At 44.5% G+C, this 18,757-nt stretch overlaps 1 protein-coding gene across 50 annotated transcripts in view; it reads left to right on the top strand.

The window, feature by feature from the left end:
• Positions 1-18,757, top strand: part of MYT1L (myelin transcription factor 1 like) — a 446,903-nt gene that overhangs the window by 285,174 nt on the left and 142,972 nt on the right. For all 50 annotated transcript variants that reach the window (XM_070236766.1, XM_070236774.1, XM_070236800.1 and 47 more), the window contains exons 6-8: positions 5,352-5,406; positions 5,587-5,620; positions 5,917-5,979. In XM_070236766.1, coding sequence (XP_070092867.1) covers positions 5,352-5,406; positions 5,587-5,620; positions 5,917-5,979 — 152 coding nt within the window. The remainder of the gene's footprint in view (positions 1-5,351; positions 5,407-5,586; positions 5,621-5,916; positions 5,980-18,757) is intronic.

Raw genomic sequence — 18,757 nt, forward strand, 5'->3', positions numbered from 1 at the left:
CATCCTATGAGGTTGGAGTATGAAAACTGAAAAATTATAAACCATCATGCCGTGAACTATAAACCCACTGATCTCTTCTAACTTTGCAACCTCTGAATAATAGTGCTATCCTTTCTCTTAATATAAATATTGGACAGAAATCCTAAACTTTAATGTATTTGCACTACATTAAATTCACTGAAAGGCCAGCCCTGGTGGCCCAGCGGTTAAGTTTGGTTCCCAGGTATGGATGGACACCACTGGCTGTCAGTGGCCATGCTATGGCAGCGGCTTACACACAAAAAGAAGAATATTGGCAGTGGATGTTAGCTCAGGGTGAATTTTCCTCAGCAAAAAGAAATAAAAATAAATTCACTGAAAAGCATAGAATTTTTGTCATAAACAATTTTTAATTGTCACAGTAGCTTTTTCTAAACGCTTTTCAACGATAACTACAATGTACACTTTCTGATTCCTGCTGATCTTTACAGGTGGATTACTTTATGAGCCAAAACTTCCCTGAGTCTGAATTGAGACATGGAAGCAATTTCTCTTGTGTGAGGTGTGTGTAGGGCCGGTCTCAGTTACCTAGGAGACAGTAATTCCTGGGAATGAGAGTACCCAGGAAAATATCAGCATGCAGTTTGATCTGCACACTTCATTTTGCCAGAAGCTTCTAACGTCTCTTCATTATACCTTTCCCAGACTTTCTTAGCAGTCACAGCTTAGTAAATTGAACTTCAGCTTCTGCCCTTCCTGCAATCTTCTCTTCTTGATGGTGCTAATGAGCAGTGAAACGACCCACAGTTGAGCAGCAGGAGGTGAAAGATAGGGTCTGGTTAATTGACAAATGGGTAATGGCCTCCTGAATAATTGAGGAGTGACTGTGGGAGATGAGGAGCAACGGAGCTCAGGTTCTGTGTCAAGTCAGAGCTGTCCACCACGGAGACCATGAACCAGTGCCCCTCCTGCCAGAAGGAGAACAGGTCATCAGTGTGCAGAGACGCAGATCAGAATGCTAAAGGAGAATGTGGTAGGTTTTCGCAGACCTAGGAGCCCAAGTCAGCTCCTCCCTGGGCCTCACGCTTGTGGCCTGAAGGGCTGTTCAGCATCAGAAAGCAGCCTCTGAGCGCTTGTAGGAACTTTACTGAATTTATGAGTTTTTGATGTAATTAATATTCTGTTATCTTCACTAAGGCTTAATCTGAGGAGAGTGTACATTTTAGTGGGAGATGGAAGACAGAGGGAAAATCAAAGTAATAAAATAAATCCTGATTTCAAATGTAAAGTTTACATCTTATAAAATAATTCACTGGCTCTGTCTTCAATAAGTCATTCTGATAGCTTTCGTTTGTTCAAAAGTAAATTTCTTAAATTCAAGACTTTGCTTTAAGTATAAAACCATATAAAGTTCCTAAGGAAAACCATCCTTGATTTAAAAGCAAGTACTGGACTTAAAATAAAATTCTGCTCACGTAGCACTTGAAGGATGATTTTTCTAAATGTAAATTACTAGAGAGGGACTCAGGGACCCGAGCGATGACAGTAGGGGGAGACTCTCTCCAGTTCCAGGGAAGATCAGAGCTGAGACGTGAGAGAGATGCTACTCAACCATTCATGGCTCCTGCAGCTCAGGTCTCAGAGCCACCGGGAGAAGGAGTTCAAAGCCACGGCCCGCCTGATACCTATGGTGACAGCTGCCAGTTGTCACGGAGCCACAGGTGAAAACAAGCCTTCTGATCAAAATGGCAGGCAGGAACGGGGCCGGCGGGAAGGAGGGGGGCCACTCCTGAAGAAGTAAAATGTGTGAAGGAGCTCGTAGGTCTTAGGTGGCTTTGCCCACAAACTTTATGCCTGAAAATTAGAAAATGAAAACTCTCCTCAAATTTTGGACCATGGTTTTTCATGCTTAATCTGAGTCTCACTGGCAGTTTGTGCATATTGAAACATCTGTGTAAAGGGAGAATTTCAGCTCTTCAGTTTTTGGTTTCAGTAGCTGAAGGAGAAAGAGAAGGCCACCACCATTGACTCAGTGTCAACTATCTGCTGTGTGCTGTGCCAGATATTTTTAAAAAGCTATCCCATGTAATCCTCACAGTAGAGGAGGCTTACTTACCAGAGAGCAAAACATATCACAGAGACGTGAAATTCAGGCAGGATTCGCACTGGAATAAACAGACAGATGAGCGGCACGAGGGGGTCCAAAAACAGACCCAGTTATGGTGGGAACATGCAGAAAAAGGGGTATTTCAGTGCAGTGGGGAAGGTATTATTTACTTAGTGAGTGATAAGGGGTGGAATTAACTATCCATCTAGAAGAAAATAAGGTTGTCTCCTTCTATATGTAAAAAAAATTGATTAAAAATTTAAATGTAAAAAGTAAAACAATTCTTAAACCCCTTTATGAGCAATTAGTGAATGAGGCCATGTTTCTGAGTTTAATACCCACAGAGAAAAGCCAGCCTCACCACCGTTTTGGTGACAAGTTGTCTCCTAAGCTACAGCCAGGGGTCTCATGAAGACGGGTTTACTCATCAGATGCTGTAGGAGTCTAAGAGAGCAGGTGCACCGGCTGAAAGAACGACAACCCTGTTCCTCCTAGAAGGTTTGAGAAGCCTGCGCCCTATTGCAGGAAGCCCCCTAGCAAACCGCTGAGCACAACCCCTCCTGGGTCCCCGGAACACACCACAGTGCCTGCAAGCCTCAGTGTCTTTGCATATCCTGCTCCCTCTGCCTAGAGCATCTGCCCGCCCTTCTTTTAAACCTGAAACCTACAATTAATCTTTAAAACTCTGGTCAAATGTCACCTCCTCCAGAAAACCTCTTTCCACTTCCCCGTGATGGGCTAGACACAGCTCATCCATGTTCTGTTAAGCCACATCAAGAACGTTTCTCAACTTATTGCCCTAACACAAAGTTTTTACTCAGTTTTGAATTCCCTAAAGAAAAGGATTTCGTCCCATTGTGCCTGTACCCTCAGTCCTACAACAGGTGCACAGCGTGTCAGGAAATATACTCTTTCCACAGAATGTGACACAGTATTTTCTCCATCGCCTTCTTGAATGTTGGTGCACAGTTTTGCGTTGGGTCATACTGACTCAATATGCTTTGCTAAACCTTTACAGTGTTTGGAAAGTTTTTCCAGGTGGAATAGCAATTTCGGAACATTGATGTGCTACCCAGGGGTGCTACTGACTTGTTCTGCAAATCCACAAAATATGCCTGCCTTCAGGGCCTTCACACCCTGTGCATGTGCTCAATCATAGAAAAAGGGCAGACCCTCAGAAGAGGCCCAACAAGCCACTGCATCACGTTGATTCTTCTTGAAAAGTTTCTTGAATTCATCTCTTTCTTCTCACTTGTGCCTTCCTTGTACAGTTGCGTTCCTGGAGTTAGACACAGGCCTGGTGGAGGCTGCTCTCTCGGCCCTTCCTTCCTAGAGGACTCTCCCTCTCATCTTAGTTCTCTTGATTCACTCCTGCCTTCCTCCACACTCTTTCAAACTGTGCTAAGTCAATATTTTTCCAAAATACGCTTGTGAGGTATCTTCCCCTCCCCCAACCCCATGCTGAAAATCAACACCAGCTGTACATCCACTGGGTCAGCTGTGACCCCTCCCGGATCTGTCCAGCCTCCAGAGTGCCCCCTGCACTCTCCCTGTGGCCTCACCCAGGCCCTGTCTGCTCCATCAGTCCCGTCTTCTCAATATTCCACCTTGGTTGGGCCGCCTCCCTGACCTGCCATCTTCCCGGCAAATGGATTCCCTAACTCATTCATTCGCTCATTCGTTCAACAACTGCATTTCAAGTGTCTGCATGTGAGCTAAGATACAGGCTCTTGTTCTTCTCTCTACTCCCAGACAAATGATTCTGAAGTATCACTACTTTCCCTGAGAGGTCTTCCCTCAATGCTCCACCTCATATTGGCTCCTCCTTTTCTGAAATTCTTCTTATTTTACTAAATCTGGCACAGTCTTATATCTGCACAGATACACCTTCCATTAAGAGACATCAAGCTCATTAAATAGCTATGCTTTTATTATACATATTTTTTCAGCTCTTGATACCATACTCAGCACACAGTGTTAATAAATAAATATTTGGTGGTCGATTAACATGAACATTAAATCAGGAGCTGCCAGGGGGACACCACAATGCCTCAATGTTACATCTGATGAGCATCGTGCCTTGCTAGAAGTTTGTTTTAACGGCAGATCTGCCCTGTTCTCTTCTATAACATGAATCCAATGCAGCATCTAGCTAGAGTCTACTTTACCCCATTCTGACCTTTCTTGTCATAGACCTTGGAGGGAGTGAACTGTGCATAGACAGCTTTTTACGGTGTCCGCATCTTCTGCCTGGAATGCAGCTCTGGCCACGTTGCACAGAGCAAAGAAATCACAGATGGGGGTTGGAAAGTTAATGCCTGTAATCAGAGGAGCTGTCATCTTTACTGCCTCTCTCTTATCAGCCCCTCTGTTGTGTTGAGTAGAATTCTCCTACTGTGCAGTTTTTCCATGTATAAATTATTCATACCTTGTGGAAATATTTGGTGCACAAATGCACTGGCACGTAGTCCCCCATCCGGCAGTGTGTTCTTTGACTTAAAGATCATGTGGAGACAGGTGGCTTGGTTTCAGGGCCCTGCACCAAAACTTCTACTTGGATGATCTTGGGCAAGTAACATTTATCAAAGAGAGATAACAAAAATTCCTTTCCTATGCAGTTGTGGTGAGGATCATACAAGGTAACATATGAAAACTCTTTGTGATCTCCAAGTATAAGACATGTCAGTTACATGAGCAAAGGCCCTGTGCCCCTAAAGAGCACCCTAACAGTGTAGACAAATGTGAACAGCAGCTGCACCCCAGGAACTGGACAACTGTGAGGGTGGCCCCCTAGGTAAAATGCTGTCCTTCTCTGACACCAACTCTTCTCCTCTTACTGCTTGATCAGATCAAACCTTTCAGTTACAAGGAGAATCCAGACTGTATGTAGATATTTACCTTCTCGCAAACTTCGCAGTGTTCTATTATGTTCTTGGTGCAAAGTGCAACTCCAGATGTGTCCTGATCAATCCTTTAAAAGAGAGTAAATAGGTTGCACTCAAGCTTCATCCAAGTCTGTCCCATTGCAGACGGCAGAGGCCTCCTGGTGCAGCGTCCCCTGCAAGGTCAAGGTCTGGTTTATTATTTTTAAATCACACGTTTAGATTGCCTGACGCTTCCCTCCCACGCCCCCTTGTAGAGGGTTTCCCTTCACAGAGGGAAACCAGATTAAAACACTGTCACTAAAGTGCCAGCGCACTGCTCATGCACTGCTGGCTTTTGCATGCAGGAGAAGCACACTGACCGCCTGCTAATCTATCCCCAGATGGAGGTGGACGCCGAGGAGAAGCGTCATCGCACACGGTCCAAAGGGGTTCGAGGTACGTCCACGCCTCCCTGAGTCCCTGGAGGCCCCGTTCAGGGTCACCTTCATCCTGCAGACGCTGTTTGCACGGTTCACTCTGACCCTTGCCTTGACACCTCCCTCTCGGGAATGTTCTGTGGAACAGGGGTACTTGAGATAGATGATAAATTTTTATCTATTTCCCATCTCTCTGCAGTTCCCGTGGAACCAGCCATACAAGAGCTGTTCAGGTTAGTGCTCTGCGGGTAAAATGTATCCCCATTAGCAATTTAGAAAATTCATACTTCTTAATGGGTAGACTGTACTTTCGAGTTCATCGGCAGCCTGCTCATGCCTTGCTGCACTGATGAAATTAATTCCCCTGAGACTTGCTAATAAAAAGCATCCCCTAATTTTCCCTCCTTTCAGTGTTTTGGTTTCTCTCCGTCTGTCTGTGTTGCCCTCCTTCCCCCTGACGCCACAGAAGCTTTGGTCTAACCCTCCTGCAGCACGCAGCACCTGTGTAACTGATTCTTTCCTGTTGCAGCTGTCCCACTCCTGGCTGTGATGGCAGTGGTCATGTTAGTGGCAAATATGCAAGACACAGAAGGTAATGTCTGCGTTTTTTCACAATGTACTGTCTAACATGACTCGCACAGGGACCCAAACCAAATGATGGAAATGAGTGGGTAGGTGCTCTTGGGGGACAGTGAGCGTGGTACTGTCCTTTTCTCTTCTGGCATGAACTCAGTCTTTGGTCTGTTGCACAGTGGAAGCCATTCTAACCATCTCATGGGGCACAATTTAAGATAATACATAAGATGACACAAATTAGGACCAGCCTTAAACTCATTTTCCCACTTGCACGCTGCAGCTCACTAAGAACCTCCCATGTCCCATTGAGAAGGCTCCTTTCTCTTTCCCCATTTTCTCATTCTGGGAGCTGCAGGATGGTAAATCACAGAGGGTAATTTAAGAGTGATCTTCCCGATCTTTCTGTAGGAACTCGGCTTCCATAATTTAACAGTTTTTCCTGGGAAACGAAGTCCAAGTCTGGCACCTGGGCAGCTGCAGGGGGAGGTCACAATGGGAGGTGAACATCAAGGACACAACATGCTAATGAGATTTTAGGCCTTAAATGATTATATTATTCTGGGATAAATACTGGGATTTAGGTCTGTAAGAGAGATGGATATGGAGAACATCCAGAAGATAAGGTGGCTAGGTAATTATTGCGAAAAATGCATCACAGCAGAATGTCACACACCCAAGGCTGAGAGTCATGCAGCGACCAGCCCTTCGATTTGCTTTCCATAAGGATTCTCTTCTCTGGGATATTAATTCAGCTTTGCTTTTCAATGGAAGATTTCGGTTATGATGAGTTAGAAATGTTTACAGGCTGTAATAAATTTTCAGCTAATTTTTCACAAATTGGTTGCTAGGACTAAGGCCATTCAACCTAACACACCCTCAGGAGCCAGGCCCACGCAATCAATGCTCAGATGCCACAGCAGGTGCGCCCGCAGCACCTCAGGGTGACCTTCCCGGACTGTCTTTCATTTTATTTCCTTTTCAGCTGTACCTTAATTTATGGGTGAAATCAAGCAATTATTTTGATTGTCCTTCAGTAAAATCAAGGGAAAAATTACAAATTACTCCCCAAATCCCTATGCTAGCAGTTAAGAAGGCAGGGAATTTTTAATGAGCATCCATGATGAGATGGTTATCAGACTTCTTCGGTTCTGCACCAAAGGAAAGGAGGGTCATTTTTTAAAGGGAATTTTGTGATTTAAAATGTTATATGTAATTTATTATATTATTGCTGTTATTGTATAAAAGAGTAAATTATTGAATTATATAATTTAAATAAGTAGTTTATTTAAAGTATTTGTTATTTTATGAAGGAATATATATGTAAATTCTTGATCTAAAAATTTATAAAAACTCCGTTGTTTACATTTTCAAGGGAAAACAAGTTAGCAAAGCACATATGAAATCTGATTTTTTTTCCTTAATCATCTCTTGATTAGTCAATAGTTAAACTTCATCATACTATTGCTAAAAGAAATTATTACATTTGGCTAAAAAGTTTTAATTAGGTGTCAGCTGAATACAATTTCATAACCACAGTTTTACAGGAAAAATCAAGAAGTTTCCAAAAAATTATTTCAAACATTCATATTCTTACCTAAGGTACATTCCGTGACACTGTGGACTGAAGTGTCCTGACATGAATGTGGAGGCATGCCTGTCTTTGAGGTCTCTTTCTCTGCTTGAAAAACGGTACTTAGACTTAGGTTGGGAATGGTTTGAAGATGGCCAGCCTCCACCTACCTCTGAGACAGGATGCTGACATTAGCACAGAGCACCCTGAGTGTTACAGGTGCTAAGTAGATGGAATTTTAGAAAGGATTCAAAGAAACATCCAAATTGGAAATTTTTTCAACAAATTTTTAAATTTAACTTAATGTCATGATTTTTTTATTTTTATTTTTATTTTTTTGCTAGGGAAGATTTGTCTTGAGCTAACATCTGTTGCCAATCTTCCTCTTTTTATATGTGTGCTGCTACCACAGCATAGCCACTGACAGATAAGTGGTATAGGTCCACGCCCAGGAACTGAACCAGGGCCACTGAAACAGAGTGTGCCAACCTTAACCATGAGGCCACTGGGGCTGGCCCCAATAATGTCATGATTTTCACCATGAGTCATGTTGTATGTAACTATTAGAATTCCCGACACTTTAACATAAATAGTTAATGTGTCGGAGTGGGAGAAGAACTGTTGCCCAGCGTAGAGACGTAGATTCTAGTTTCCCCTTTGCCACTAACAAGCCAAGGGGCGTCGGACAAATCACATCACATTTGTGGACTTCCGTTTCCTCAGTTTAAAATGAGAGAGTTTTGGACTTTGTTCTGGAAATCAAATTACCGTTCAAAACTTCCGTCTCCGCGTCCACCTCCTCTCGGAGGACTCACTCCGGGAGCAAGGCAGGCTTTCGGAGCTTTGTGTTTTGATGCCCATATATTATCCGTGATTTTTTAACTAAGGAATCACTTTCGAATTTCTTAAACTGAAAAAGTGCTCTTTGTAGTAGATAAAACTCATGTAGACATTAACATCTTTCGACTCTTGTTATTTCACATCTGTAATATTTCAATTATATCTGGCTTTGTTTTTTTCTGGTTTTAAAGGATTTCCTGCTATAAAAGCTCCTCCCCTCCAACACTTGTTCTTGCTCGTAAATGCCACACACGCCTCACCACACACGGGAGCCTGGAGCCCTGCTCTGCGTCCCTGCTGAGACCCAGGGCCCAGCAGGCCTCTTCAAATATGACCCAAGTGACAGCCTCAGTTTGAGTTTAATGAAATTACTCACCCTTTTGTTCTTTTAACAATAATTTTTTCAATGAATGCATTCCTGATAGGGCTACAATTGCATTGTATTCACATCCCACATCAGTTCATAACCAAGTAAAAAGGCATTATTTTAGTATGTTGAAGTATCTATTTATCTGAACATACAAAAAATAATTTGAGGCAGGTGTGGGGAATCAATGATGTAAAGAAATAAATAAAAAATTTTAGGAAATTTGATACCAAGTGATAAAAGGGTACCTACCAGTTAATCTTTATTTTTAACATAAGAATATTTCTAGAGAAATCAAATATTAATCACAATTTCAGGGTGGTGGCCCTTGATGGCTAGCCGTACTGGTTCAGTGGCTTTTGGCTTTCCATGGCAGCTGCTGACACTAATGGCCTCTTTCTTTATTATTTTCGGTATGATAGAGCTGGGGTGTGGGTTTGCAAGAAAACGAGAAGAGAGGACAGAGGAGAGTCAACCACGGTCACAGCTGAGAAAGGAGACCATAATTTGAAAAGGAATTCACAACTTCAGATCTTGGTTGAAATGGGGAGGTTATCGTACTTACTTTATTTGATGGTCTGCCTTGCTTCAAAAATTGTATTCTTGAACAAGAGACAACCTATTCATGGTCATTTATGTGTGCTGAAAGTTCGTAAACAATTTGAGGAGCTGATAAACACATGGACAACTGCACGCTTAAAAATTAAAGAGATAAATTAGGAAAAACATAAAAGAAACAGAAACAATTTTACCAGAAACCCAGGATATATCAGGGTTACTATAGTTTCACATTTAGTTCTGAGTCTCCTGGCAGCCAACGCAAAAATGAGAAAGATAAATGAGAGAATTCCCATTATCTGATACAAGCGTGGCATCAGCTCCTCAGAGTTGATCTTGGTGCCAAAGATGAAAGTGTTTGAGTTCCCATACACCAACCAGCTGGGATCCGAGCTCAGTCAACATTTCTGTTTCCTGATGGATACAGGCCGCCGGGGCCAGACCTCTCGTCCCACTAAGCAGTATAACAGACATTTATCTTCAGAGACATCAGTAGAATCCAGACACGTGAATCTGACTTTTATTTTTCCCACCTGAGGCTTTATGTTATTAGCACATAAGTATAACAAAAACACCATGGAATTTGCAGTCAGGGCCAGAAGTAACTCTCCTACTAGGAACCAAAATGCTAACTCAATCTTTTCTGTGCACAGCAAACCCAGCCTCTTCCTTTTGACTCTCATTCGCATATAGCTGTGCACGTGGCTCAGCGACTCCATGTGCACACAACTTTTCTTAATGATACTTACAGAGGCTAGAGGCATTGATGTCTCTCCAACAGAGGGTCCAATCACAGAGCTTCCTTTGCATATGCAAAACCTAATTTCAATCCTCCTGAGTGAGTTTTCCAAAGTTTGGTTCTTAGAGGCCCAAGTTCATGGGAGGGAATGCTCTGGATTCCCTCTACTCTCCTCCCTCGGTTTCCTCCTCCCCTGTGTGTGAGCAGACATGTGACATGTAACCTGGAAGCATTTAAAACTCCAGGGGTGAAAAACAAGTGCATTTTGATGGTGAATGGGTGGTTAAAAATAAAAAAAAGAAAAACAGGAATGTTTGGAAGCCACAAACACAAAATGGTAGGAGGTTGCTGGCCTGTCCGTCTGTTGGCAGGAAGGCTCCAAGGCGAGGCATGAAGTACCAAGGCTGTGGCGGTGTGAGCAATACCCCATCAAGGGCAGGCATCTGAATGCAGAGCCCTGAGCTGATGGGACCGTCAGGGCTGGGCCTCGGGGCCTTGCACTTTCTAGTGGCCCCCAAAAGGAAGACAGACGTCTCAGGGAAGGGTGGGGACACGGTGGAAAGAAACCACACATATCCCTCTTTGTCTATAATTGTTCTGGCATGGTTCAGCTACCTGATGAAGAGATGTCATTATTAATCTAGAATGTTACACGAACTGATAGCAAGATAGGAGCTGAAATGCTGAGTGTCAACGCATTTCTGCAAAAACATGCTTTTGAACATTTGATTATGGTTGAAAATTCTAGTGCGTTACATTCACAGTTTATGTTTTTTCTGCCATGTTGATACACATTATTGTTTGTGTTAAAGATGAGGTGCAAATTCATGTTTAGAAAGGGATATATCTACAGAGACTAAATTTATCACCAAAATAATGGCCAGTTTATGGTTATTAAGAATTTTTTTTAATTTTCCCAATACAAATTAGAAATAGGAATTTATTAATATCTATTAAAGATTAATACTAAACTATGTAGAGGAACTTGAATTTTAGCCTTCCCTGTAACAGTTATACACATACCAGAACATCTGAAATTAACTAGATTTACTTACTTCTTTCTGAATAGTGATTTTTATATAAGCCTTTAATGGAGGAGAAGAAAGAGAGAGAGAGAGAGGGGAAGCCCCTAACATGGATTCATTCTTCACCTATCTGTTTTCTGAACTTTGTGAGTTTATTTCAGGAATTTAATGGATTTCATTTACATTTACCCTTCACTGCAATTTTTTGTTTGTTGAACATAGGGTTCTGATGAAATCTTTGACCCGAAATTTAGCTTTAGAGTCTTGCACACTCAACAAGCATCCAAAAGCTAGGTGACGGGCATTGGTATTATATTTAATCCCTCCCCAATTTAGAAAATTCAGAGTCAAATCAATTGATCTGGAAACTTCAAAATTAAAAGCCCCAAATGGCAGTTTTTCTTTTTTATTAGAAAATTATTGGATTCTCTCTGGCCCGTTGTGCATATTCCTTATTCCGACTTTTTTCCATTTCACGTACCTCTGCACCCACCGGTGTGATTGCCATGGCGGCAGCCGCGGGTGAATAATTGCCTGTCTTCACAGGAGCTTGTTCTGGAGCTGAAGTCGAGGGCTTGCTTCCTGATGTATGCATGCCTCATTTGGATTCTGCCAACAGCCTAGGGGCTGTATTATTCATGCCTTGACAGAGAGCGCTCACTAAAAGCCTTGGCACAGAGCCAGGTACTGGGAGCAAGATAGTGCAGCATGGCAACGTGCAACTGAGAGGAGCATCTATAATCCAAAACAAAAAAAGGAGAAACAGAGAGGAAGACGGAGAGAGGAATAGGGATCCCACTCCTCCTTTTCACCCGTTTCACATTGATAGAAATTTCATTTGCATTAAAATAAAATACTCTAAAATAATTGCATTTTTTTCTAACCACGCTTGAAAGTTTAACACAATTTTCCACATTTAATTGCAGAGCTGATTTTAATTAGTAAGGCCCTGCCTGTGAAAAATGAAGATTCACTTGGGTGCGTGGAACACATTGCAGTGTCTGCTGAATGCACTAATTAATGTATGGCTGCTGTACAACAGGGCGCTCCGTGGGATGTTTATGAAAAATTCTGTGCACGCAGCCACCCAGCCAGCCTATCTGTGTTTTACTTCATGAATCCACAGAACAAATAACTCTCCCTTCATGCTTTATGAGACATCACTGTGCATGCCATCACCCCATCCATAAACTTTATGGCATGCCTGTCCTTTTTATTATTTGTCACTGATATTATAAATCGGAAGTTAGGGTACACATATTTTAACATTAATATGATGGCTTGCACAGTTGCACATGGAGCAAAAATTTTGAGATCTGGGAACTTATTTGTATGAAGTGGAGAATCAAAGCAAGTGGGTTTTCAGCATCTTCATTGTTCTGATACCTTTTTATTAACCACGTGTGTGCAAACACACCACATTCAGGCAGTCTTCTTGGACAGTGTTGGCAGTTAACCTTTACTGTCACAGTAAATCCCCTATTAAAAAGAAAAGGACTCCTGGCCATTATCCTAAGAAAACAACGCACCTACTGCTCGTCTATAGCACGTCTGCCCAAGCAGGCAGATCTCCGACCGTTGCCTATTTTGTTCCAAATTTTAGAATACAGTGTGACTGATTCAGTCACTTAAAACTGCGAAAGAAAACATGTAATGCATTTCAGGGTATATTTTTGACATCTGATAAAATTCAATATGATTTTTAAATAATTCCACATTAAAAGAGAAGCAGTGTAGGTATTTTCAGATAGGGAACTAAAAGCAATCTGTAGACTTGAGGAGAATCGCTAACGTACACAGCCCGTGTTGGTCACGTCTGGATTTAGCAATTACAACCTCCATCTGATTCCTTGACTAATGATTAAAGACATATAAACATGGGTTTGAAATGTCACTAGAATGTACACCAGAAATTGGTGTATAATATAGCTATTGTCTGGGATTTACCCACTGAAAACCCACAGTTCACTTCTGACCACCACCATCTGCGTTGGAATTATGGCACATACACGGCAGCCGCTTTTCAGATCTGATGGGCAGAGGGTGGGGTCCTGATGCGGTGATGAAGGATGTCGGAGGGAGTCGACCCCGCCATGCGATTATGAACAACACCAACCACAACACACCTGCAAATGGCTGGCTTTGTAACCCTGAGCTGTCCTCGACCTCATGTGTGTGGAATCTCCCCTGATTCTTACTCTCAGGGACGAGACAAGGCTGACACCCTGAGTCACTTGATTGATAGATGGATCACTGGGCTCCATCCACTGAGGGGTGTGTGCTCCCCAGTAATTAGAGAAGTAAGGATGGTAGGAGAGAAGGGGACAGGGACTGAGAACCCATCACGCCGATTTCAGCGAGTTCAGGTGACGATTCCAGGCAGCAGCTCTAAGTGCCTGGAATCTGCCCTCGTAACTAAGGACTCTGGAGAGCCCAGCATGGTGAGCAGCGCTGTGATCTAGTTCTTTAAATCCGTATTTGAGGACATTCACATTGTTATTATTATTATTTTTACTCACACTTTGAGAAGATGACACTTGCTAATTCTCATTTGGGAAGTCGTTGTTTCTCCTCCTTCTCTGACCTTCTGTCCTGAAGAGAAAATCGTGCTGCAGATATTAGACCCCAAAATATGATTGAAACCCCAAACTTCAGTATACTCTTCCTGCCAAAATTAGTAAAAAAGTCAGAGGAAAGAAACACTGCCTTAGCTGTAACATTGCTTTAATGCAATAAGATTTTAGTGTTTTCACCTGAAAAAGCTTCTGTATAACTTAGGATGTTTCTAGCTGCAATAAATGGAAAACCCACCTCAAACAGGCTTAAATAACACGGAATTAAGTGTCTCATGTAAACTGGAAATGGAGAGGTGAGTGTCAAGTTCAACTCAAGGGCCTTCTGCTCCATCATCCGGCGCCTCTCTTGCAATCCTCTCAGCTCCTGTGTTCTTAGCTTATCACGGGAAAAAACTAAAGTTGTGTCTGGCTGGACAGTTGCCCCCTAACATCCATAGGAGGCTGGAGGGGGTCATTTCTAGACGCTCTCTCAGAAGAACGAGGAGGAACTTTCTGAGAAGCCACCAACACCATCCTCAGGCTCGAGCGCTCCAGCTGGTCCGTAACCATTCCTGAGCCGTCCCTGAGAAGCAAACGTGATTGCCCTTGTGACTGTCAAGCCATCTCTGTAGCTGGAGCCTTCATCAGCTTCCCCTAAGGCAGGGGTTCTCAAAGTGGGGTGCCCTGACCCGGAACATCAGCGTCATCTGGGAACTTTCTAGAAAGGCAAATTCTTGCCACCTCCCCCGAACCTGCTGAATTAGAAGTTGTAGAGGGGCCCAGTAGTCTCTGTTTTTGCTACCCCTCTGGGGATTCTGATGCTCTGCCTGAAGGAACAGGCCAATGTGCACAAAAGACCGATACCTGATTAGACGGAGTTTTCCAGAAATGGGGAAGAGGGGAATTTGTTCCGGGTAGGCACCAGCAAACAAAGCCAAGAGCAAATATGAATTTGAAAACCAAAGCATACAAGCCTGGAATGACAACCAAAACTGGGCCCCAAAGCTACCTTACAAATCTGTGCCAGTCCCTGCTCCCTCCTTAAGATCCAATTGTGGCCCAGGAACCTCTAAATCACCAACACATAGACTTGGGCGGACTCTGAGCCAGACCCCACTGCTCCACCTCACAGACTGCAGCCTGCATGCGTCACATCCCTCCTAGCGGCCCCTGGACACGACCCCAATGTTGCTGCCACCCAGCTTCGCTCCAGAGGCCTTCCGGTGGCTGGGGAAGATGACTTCTAATCGGGACAGCATTATCTTCCATGTCACTCTGTTCATACCATGCATTTATGACCTGGAAATCAAGGAAATATTTAAGAGTGCTGAAGCAGCTGTCTGTCTGGGGAAGGATGCGGCAGACTGCTTTGGATGGGGTCAGGGCTGTGAACCAGGCAACTTCTCCAGGTCCAGCCTTGTTCCGCATTAGGATCCCCCAGAGCAATCACAGGGCTTCAGGTCACACACGCAGGTGGGGTCCAGAGGTTCTGGCTGCTCGGAGCCCCCGGCCAGCCGCCTGCCTGTGCATGTGCCCTAGGCCAGGGCGCTGTCTGAGAGCGAGGCACTGCAGTCACCTGACCTTTCTGCCCTGCAGCCTCAGCCTGGACAGAGCCTGTGGCCAGGAGCATCCAGCATTAAAGGGGCATAGCAGCTCAGCTGAAGGACTCCCTGGATGCGTCCTGGGGATCATGTGAAACCCTGTGGAGGTGTGCGTTTCCCCCATTCAGAGGATTGCCTGGACCCTGTGAGCCTCCATGAGCCCCTGTGGACCTCAGAATGGAGCATTAAGATAAACGCACCTTTCTTTCCTCAGGGAAAGCTCTGAACTCCACCTGTATAATTCAATAGATTTTAAAAGATCCACTCATTGTAATTTAGTAGCCACTCTGCAGGCTGTGAATACTATCTAATGCTATATTTGACATCACCAGAGATACGCTTCATATACAAGTGGATGCATTTCCTAAAACTCTAGGGAGGAGAGAGTAGGGAGGAAGTCAGCATCCTGGAAGAAATTCTGTTCATAAATAATGCATCATGATTCAGCGATGCTCTCGGATCGCTTCGTTAGCCCCTCAGCCAATCCCACGGCTTGTCGTGCTTCTGAATGAACGGCCTGTGTTCTCCTGAGAGCCCAGGGCAGGAAGAGGGGGCAGACAAGACAGGGGAGAGGAGTGGGCAGCTGCAGGTCCACTTATCCTTTGGGAGCCGTATGGCTACCCGCTCCGGGCAGGAACTGACAGCTAAGAGGGCCGGGTGGTAGACCCAGCGACCTGGAGCCAGGGTCTCAATTGTAGCTTGTGCTTCACTCGGTGTGACCCACTGTTCTCCTGCAAGTCGGGTAGAGTTGATAATGGAGCAGCTACTTGGCCTTGTGTCTAGGAAAGAGACTCCATTCCAAGGATGGGGGCAGAGAAGGTGTGGAATGCAGATGTGGGGCCGCTCAGAGGAGAGGGCATGCGGTTACCGTCCAGCAGACCTGTCTTTCATCCTAACTGGGGCCTGGGCTGGCTGTGTCAGCCTGCCATATGCAGGGCACCCGGTGATGGTGTGGGAGCTGCCGGGAAGGAGACTCAGCAAAGGGCACCCTGGGCTCCTCCCCCTTCCCTTTGGGAGCCCCTTCTGCGGCCCTCATAATCCTGTGTAACAAAACAGCAACAACCCCAGCAGCAGCGACTCTGGGAAGCACTTTGCAGTTGACAAATCTGGGACCCTGGACTGTGTCATCAGTCTCTGCAGCGCCCCATCTGGAGTCAAGTACTTCCTCGGCGCACAGAGCCCCCTCTAGGACTGCTCTTCCACTCCACAGTGACGATTTCTCCCAGCTCCGGTCAGCTCCCTACTTCCCTGCCATGGTGCGGCCCAGAAAGTACTAATCGGATTCGTACAATGAGGCACACAACGCTTTGAGTGACGTGAATTGAACTTGCCCTGAGGCGAGCACGGATTTTGTCAGAGAAGCTTCTTAAATTAACTCAAATTGATTTCTAAGAAAAGATGGTGGAGGCAGAGGAGAGGAGATTTTGGGGGCTGGGGCTTTCACTGGAGCGCCCTCCACCCAGGAATCCAGAGCACCTACCTGGGGTCTCCCTGCCCAGGACCACGTGCAGGTGCTGTCTTGGGACTCGATGCGCGCAGCACAGCACAGGCTCCTGGCCTCCCGCTCAAACAGGGAAGGGAGAAAGACGTGGGCTCTTCCAGCTTTGAAGCACTTCAGAACCTGAAAAGATAAAAGGGCATTTGCTTGTCAGATTTTCTTAACTGATTCTCCCAGGGAATTGTATCGGCAAGAGAAGCCAAAAGCAATACTGCGTGGGCCAAAGGTGATCTATGATGAAAGCGGGGGAGGTGCTCCTTTCCTGGAATAAGACTAAAAGCAAAGCTATGAACAAGATAGAAATGGAAATGGGGGCAGCTTCTTAGGAATATCTGTTGTGTTATGGTCACTGTGCTCAGCCCAGAGCAATGTGGCATTTGCCCAGAACATCAGTAACCATTATTACATTTTTTTCTTTGATTTTTAGTGCCTTTTTTGCTACTTTTTAAGTCACTGTCATATCATAGATGTAAATTTGTATTTCTCTTTTTATTTTTACTTAACGTTATAACGTGGGCGTTTCCAATGTCATTACATATTTTAATTTTAGTTTTCATGGCTAACTTCCATCCTGTGGTTGCATTGTAATTTATGCAACTCTCCTCTTATTGTTGGAAATTATTTAGGCCTTTTTTCTTTTTTACTTTTCCATGTTATCAATAATGTGTGATAAGTATCTTTCCAGATAATTTTTATGACCTTTTGATACTTTCCTTGGGGTAGATTGTCATAAGGAGGAGTACTGGGTGGAAGGACACAAGGACATGGGCTGTGTTAAGAGTTTCCAGGACGATCAGACCTCCCGCCAGCGGGATGGGGGGACCCGCTTGTTATGCTACCGCAGATAATACGGAATACAATTCTTTTAAAAATGCTTCCTTCCTATTCAAAAAAGAATTTTCTTATTTGTAAAAGGATCAATTTTTAAAGGATCAATTGATAATTTTTTTCAACAGTCTTTGCCAGAAAATTCTGGAAGAAGGCATGTTTCTCAGTTTAAGCCACACCTTTTACCTTGTGGAGAATGTTCTTGCCTACTTAGGTTTGTCGACGAAAATAATCCATAATCAATCTATAAATGAAAATGTGGGTGAGTTTATTCTGAGCTGAAATCTGAGGACCATGGCCTGGGGCTTTCTTCCCGAAGGAAGAAAGGGCACCAAAGAAGTGAGGTGTACAGAGTGGTTATATACCCCCAAGCAGGACGTTTCACATATGATTGAAATGTCCCTCCCACAATAGTCACAAGATTGCCCTGTCGGCACAGCGCTTGATGGACACAGCAGGTAGTGGGTCTGCTATCTCAGAGGGCGTAGCAGGAGGCAAGTCTATTGTCTCGAGCTGGGCCCGTCACAGGTGAGCACAGCAATCAGTTTCTAGCCTAAGGAAAGATGCTTAATCCTTAAAGAAATGCCAACGTTGGGAGGGGGAGGGAAGTTGCACCTTTATCTCAGAGGCTTTTGTTCTTGCCATAGGGAATATCTAAAGCAGATATACAATGCGTGCTCAATGGCTCCCTTTTGGAAAGACAAGGTCAAGCCGAATTAGGTTTACACCAAATGGCTTCCTCGTATACTCTAATATATCCTATTACTTGCCATTTTTATTTGTCATTTGCCATTTTTATTTGTTAGGTTTGCCTGACTCCCCTCCCAGCTCCCTTCCCCTAGACTGCACCCAGGGTGATTGTCTCCCACAGCTGAGGAACTGGTGCTTGGTGCCTGGCAGAGGATGAAACGCATCACTCTCGTTCCTTCTCTGCCCCAGTTACCTGGCTCACCCCTCCCCGACACCCGCTCAGCCTCCCAAGCTTATTCCAAGCTCTCAAGCTTAGGGTGCAGAAGAAAGTCGAATGGCCAGCCGCCAAAGCCACAGGTGAGAGTATGCCAGTGCAGGGACAGAGCACAGGATACAAGGCAACTGTGCCCCATGCACCACAGTGCCCACAAGTGCCTGTGGTCAGCCTGGGCTCCCCGGCCAGCCTGCTCCCAGGGCACCTAGCAGTGCCTTTCTGCTGCGTCCTCTGCCACCCTGGAAACAA

This window comes from Equus caballus, chromosome 15 (assembly GCF_041296265.1).
Source record: "Equus caballus isolate H_3958 breed thoroughbred chromosome 15, TB-T2T, whole genome shotgun sequence".
Lineage (NCBI taxonomy): Eukaryota > Metazoa > Chordata > Mammalia > Perissodactyla > Equidae > Equus > Equus caballus.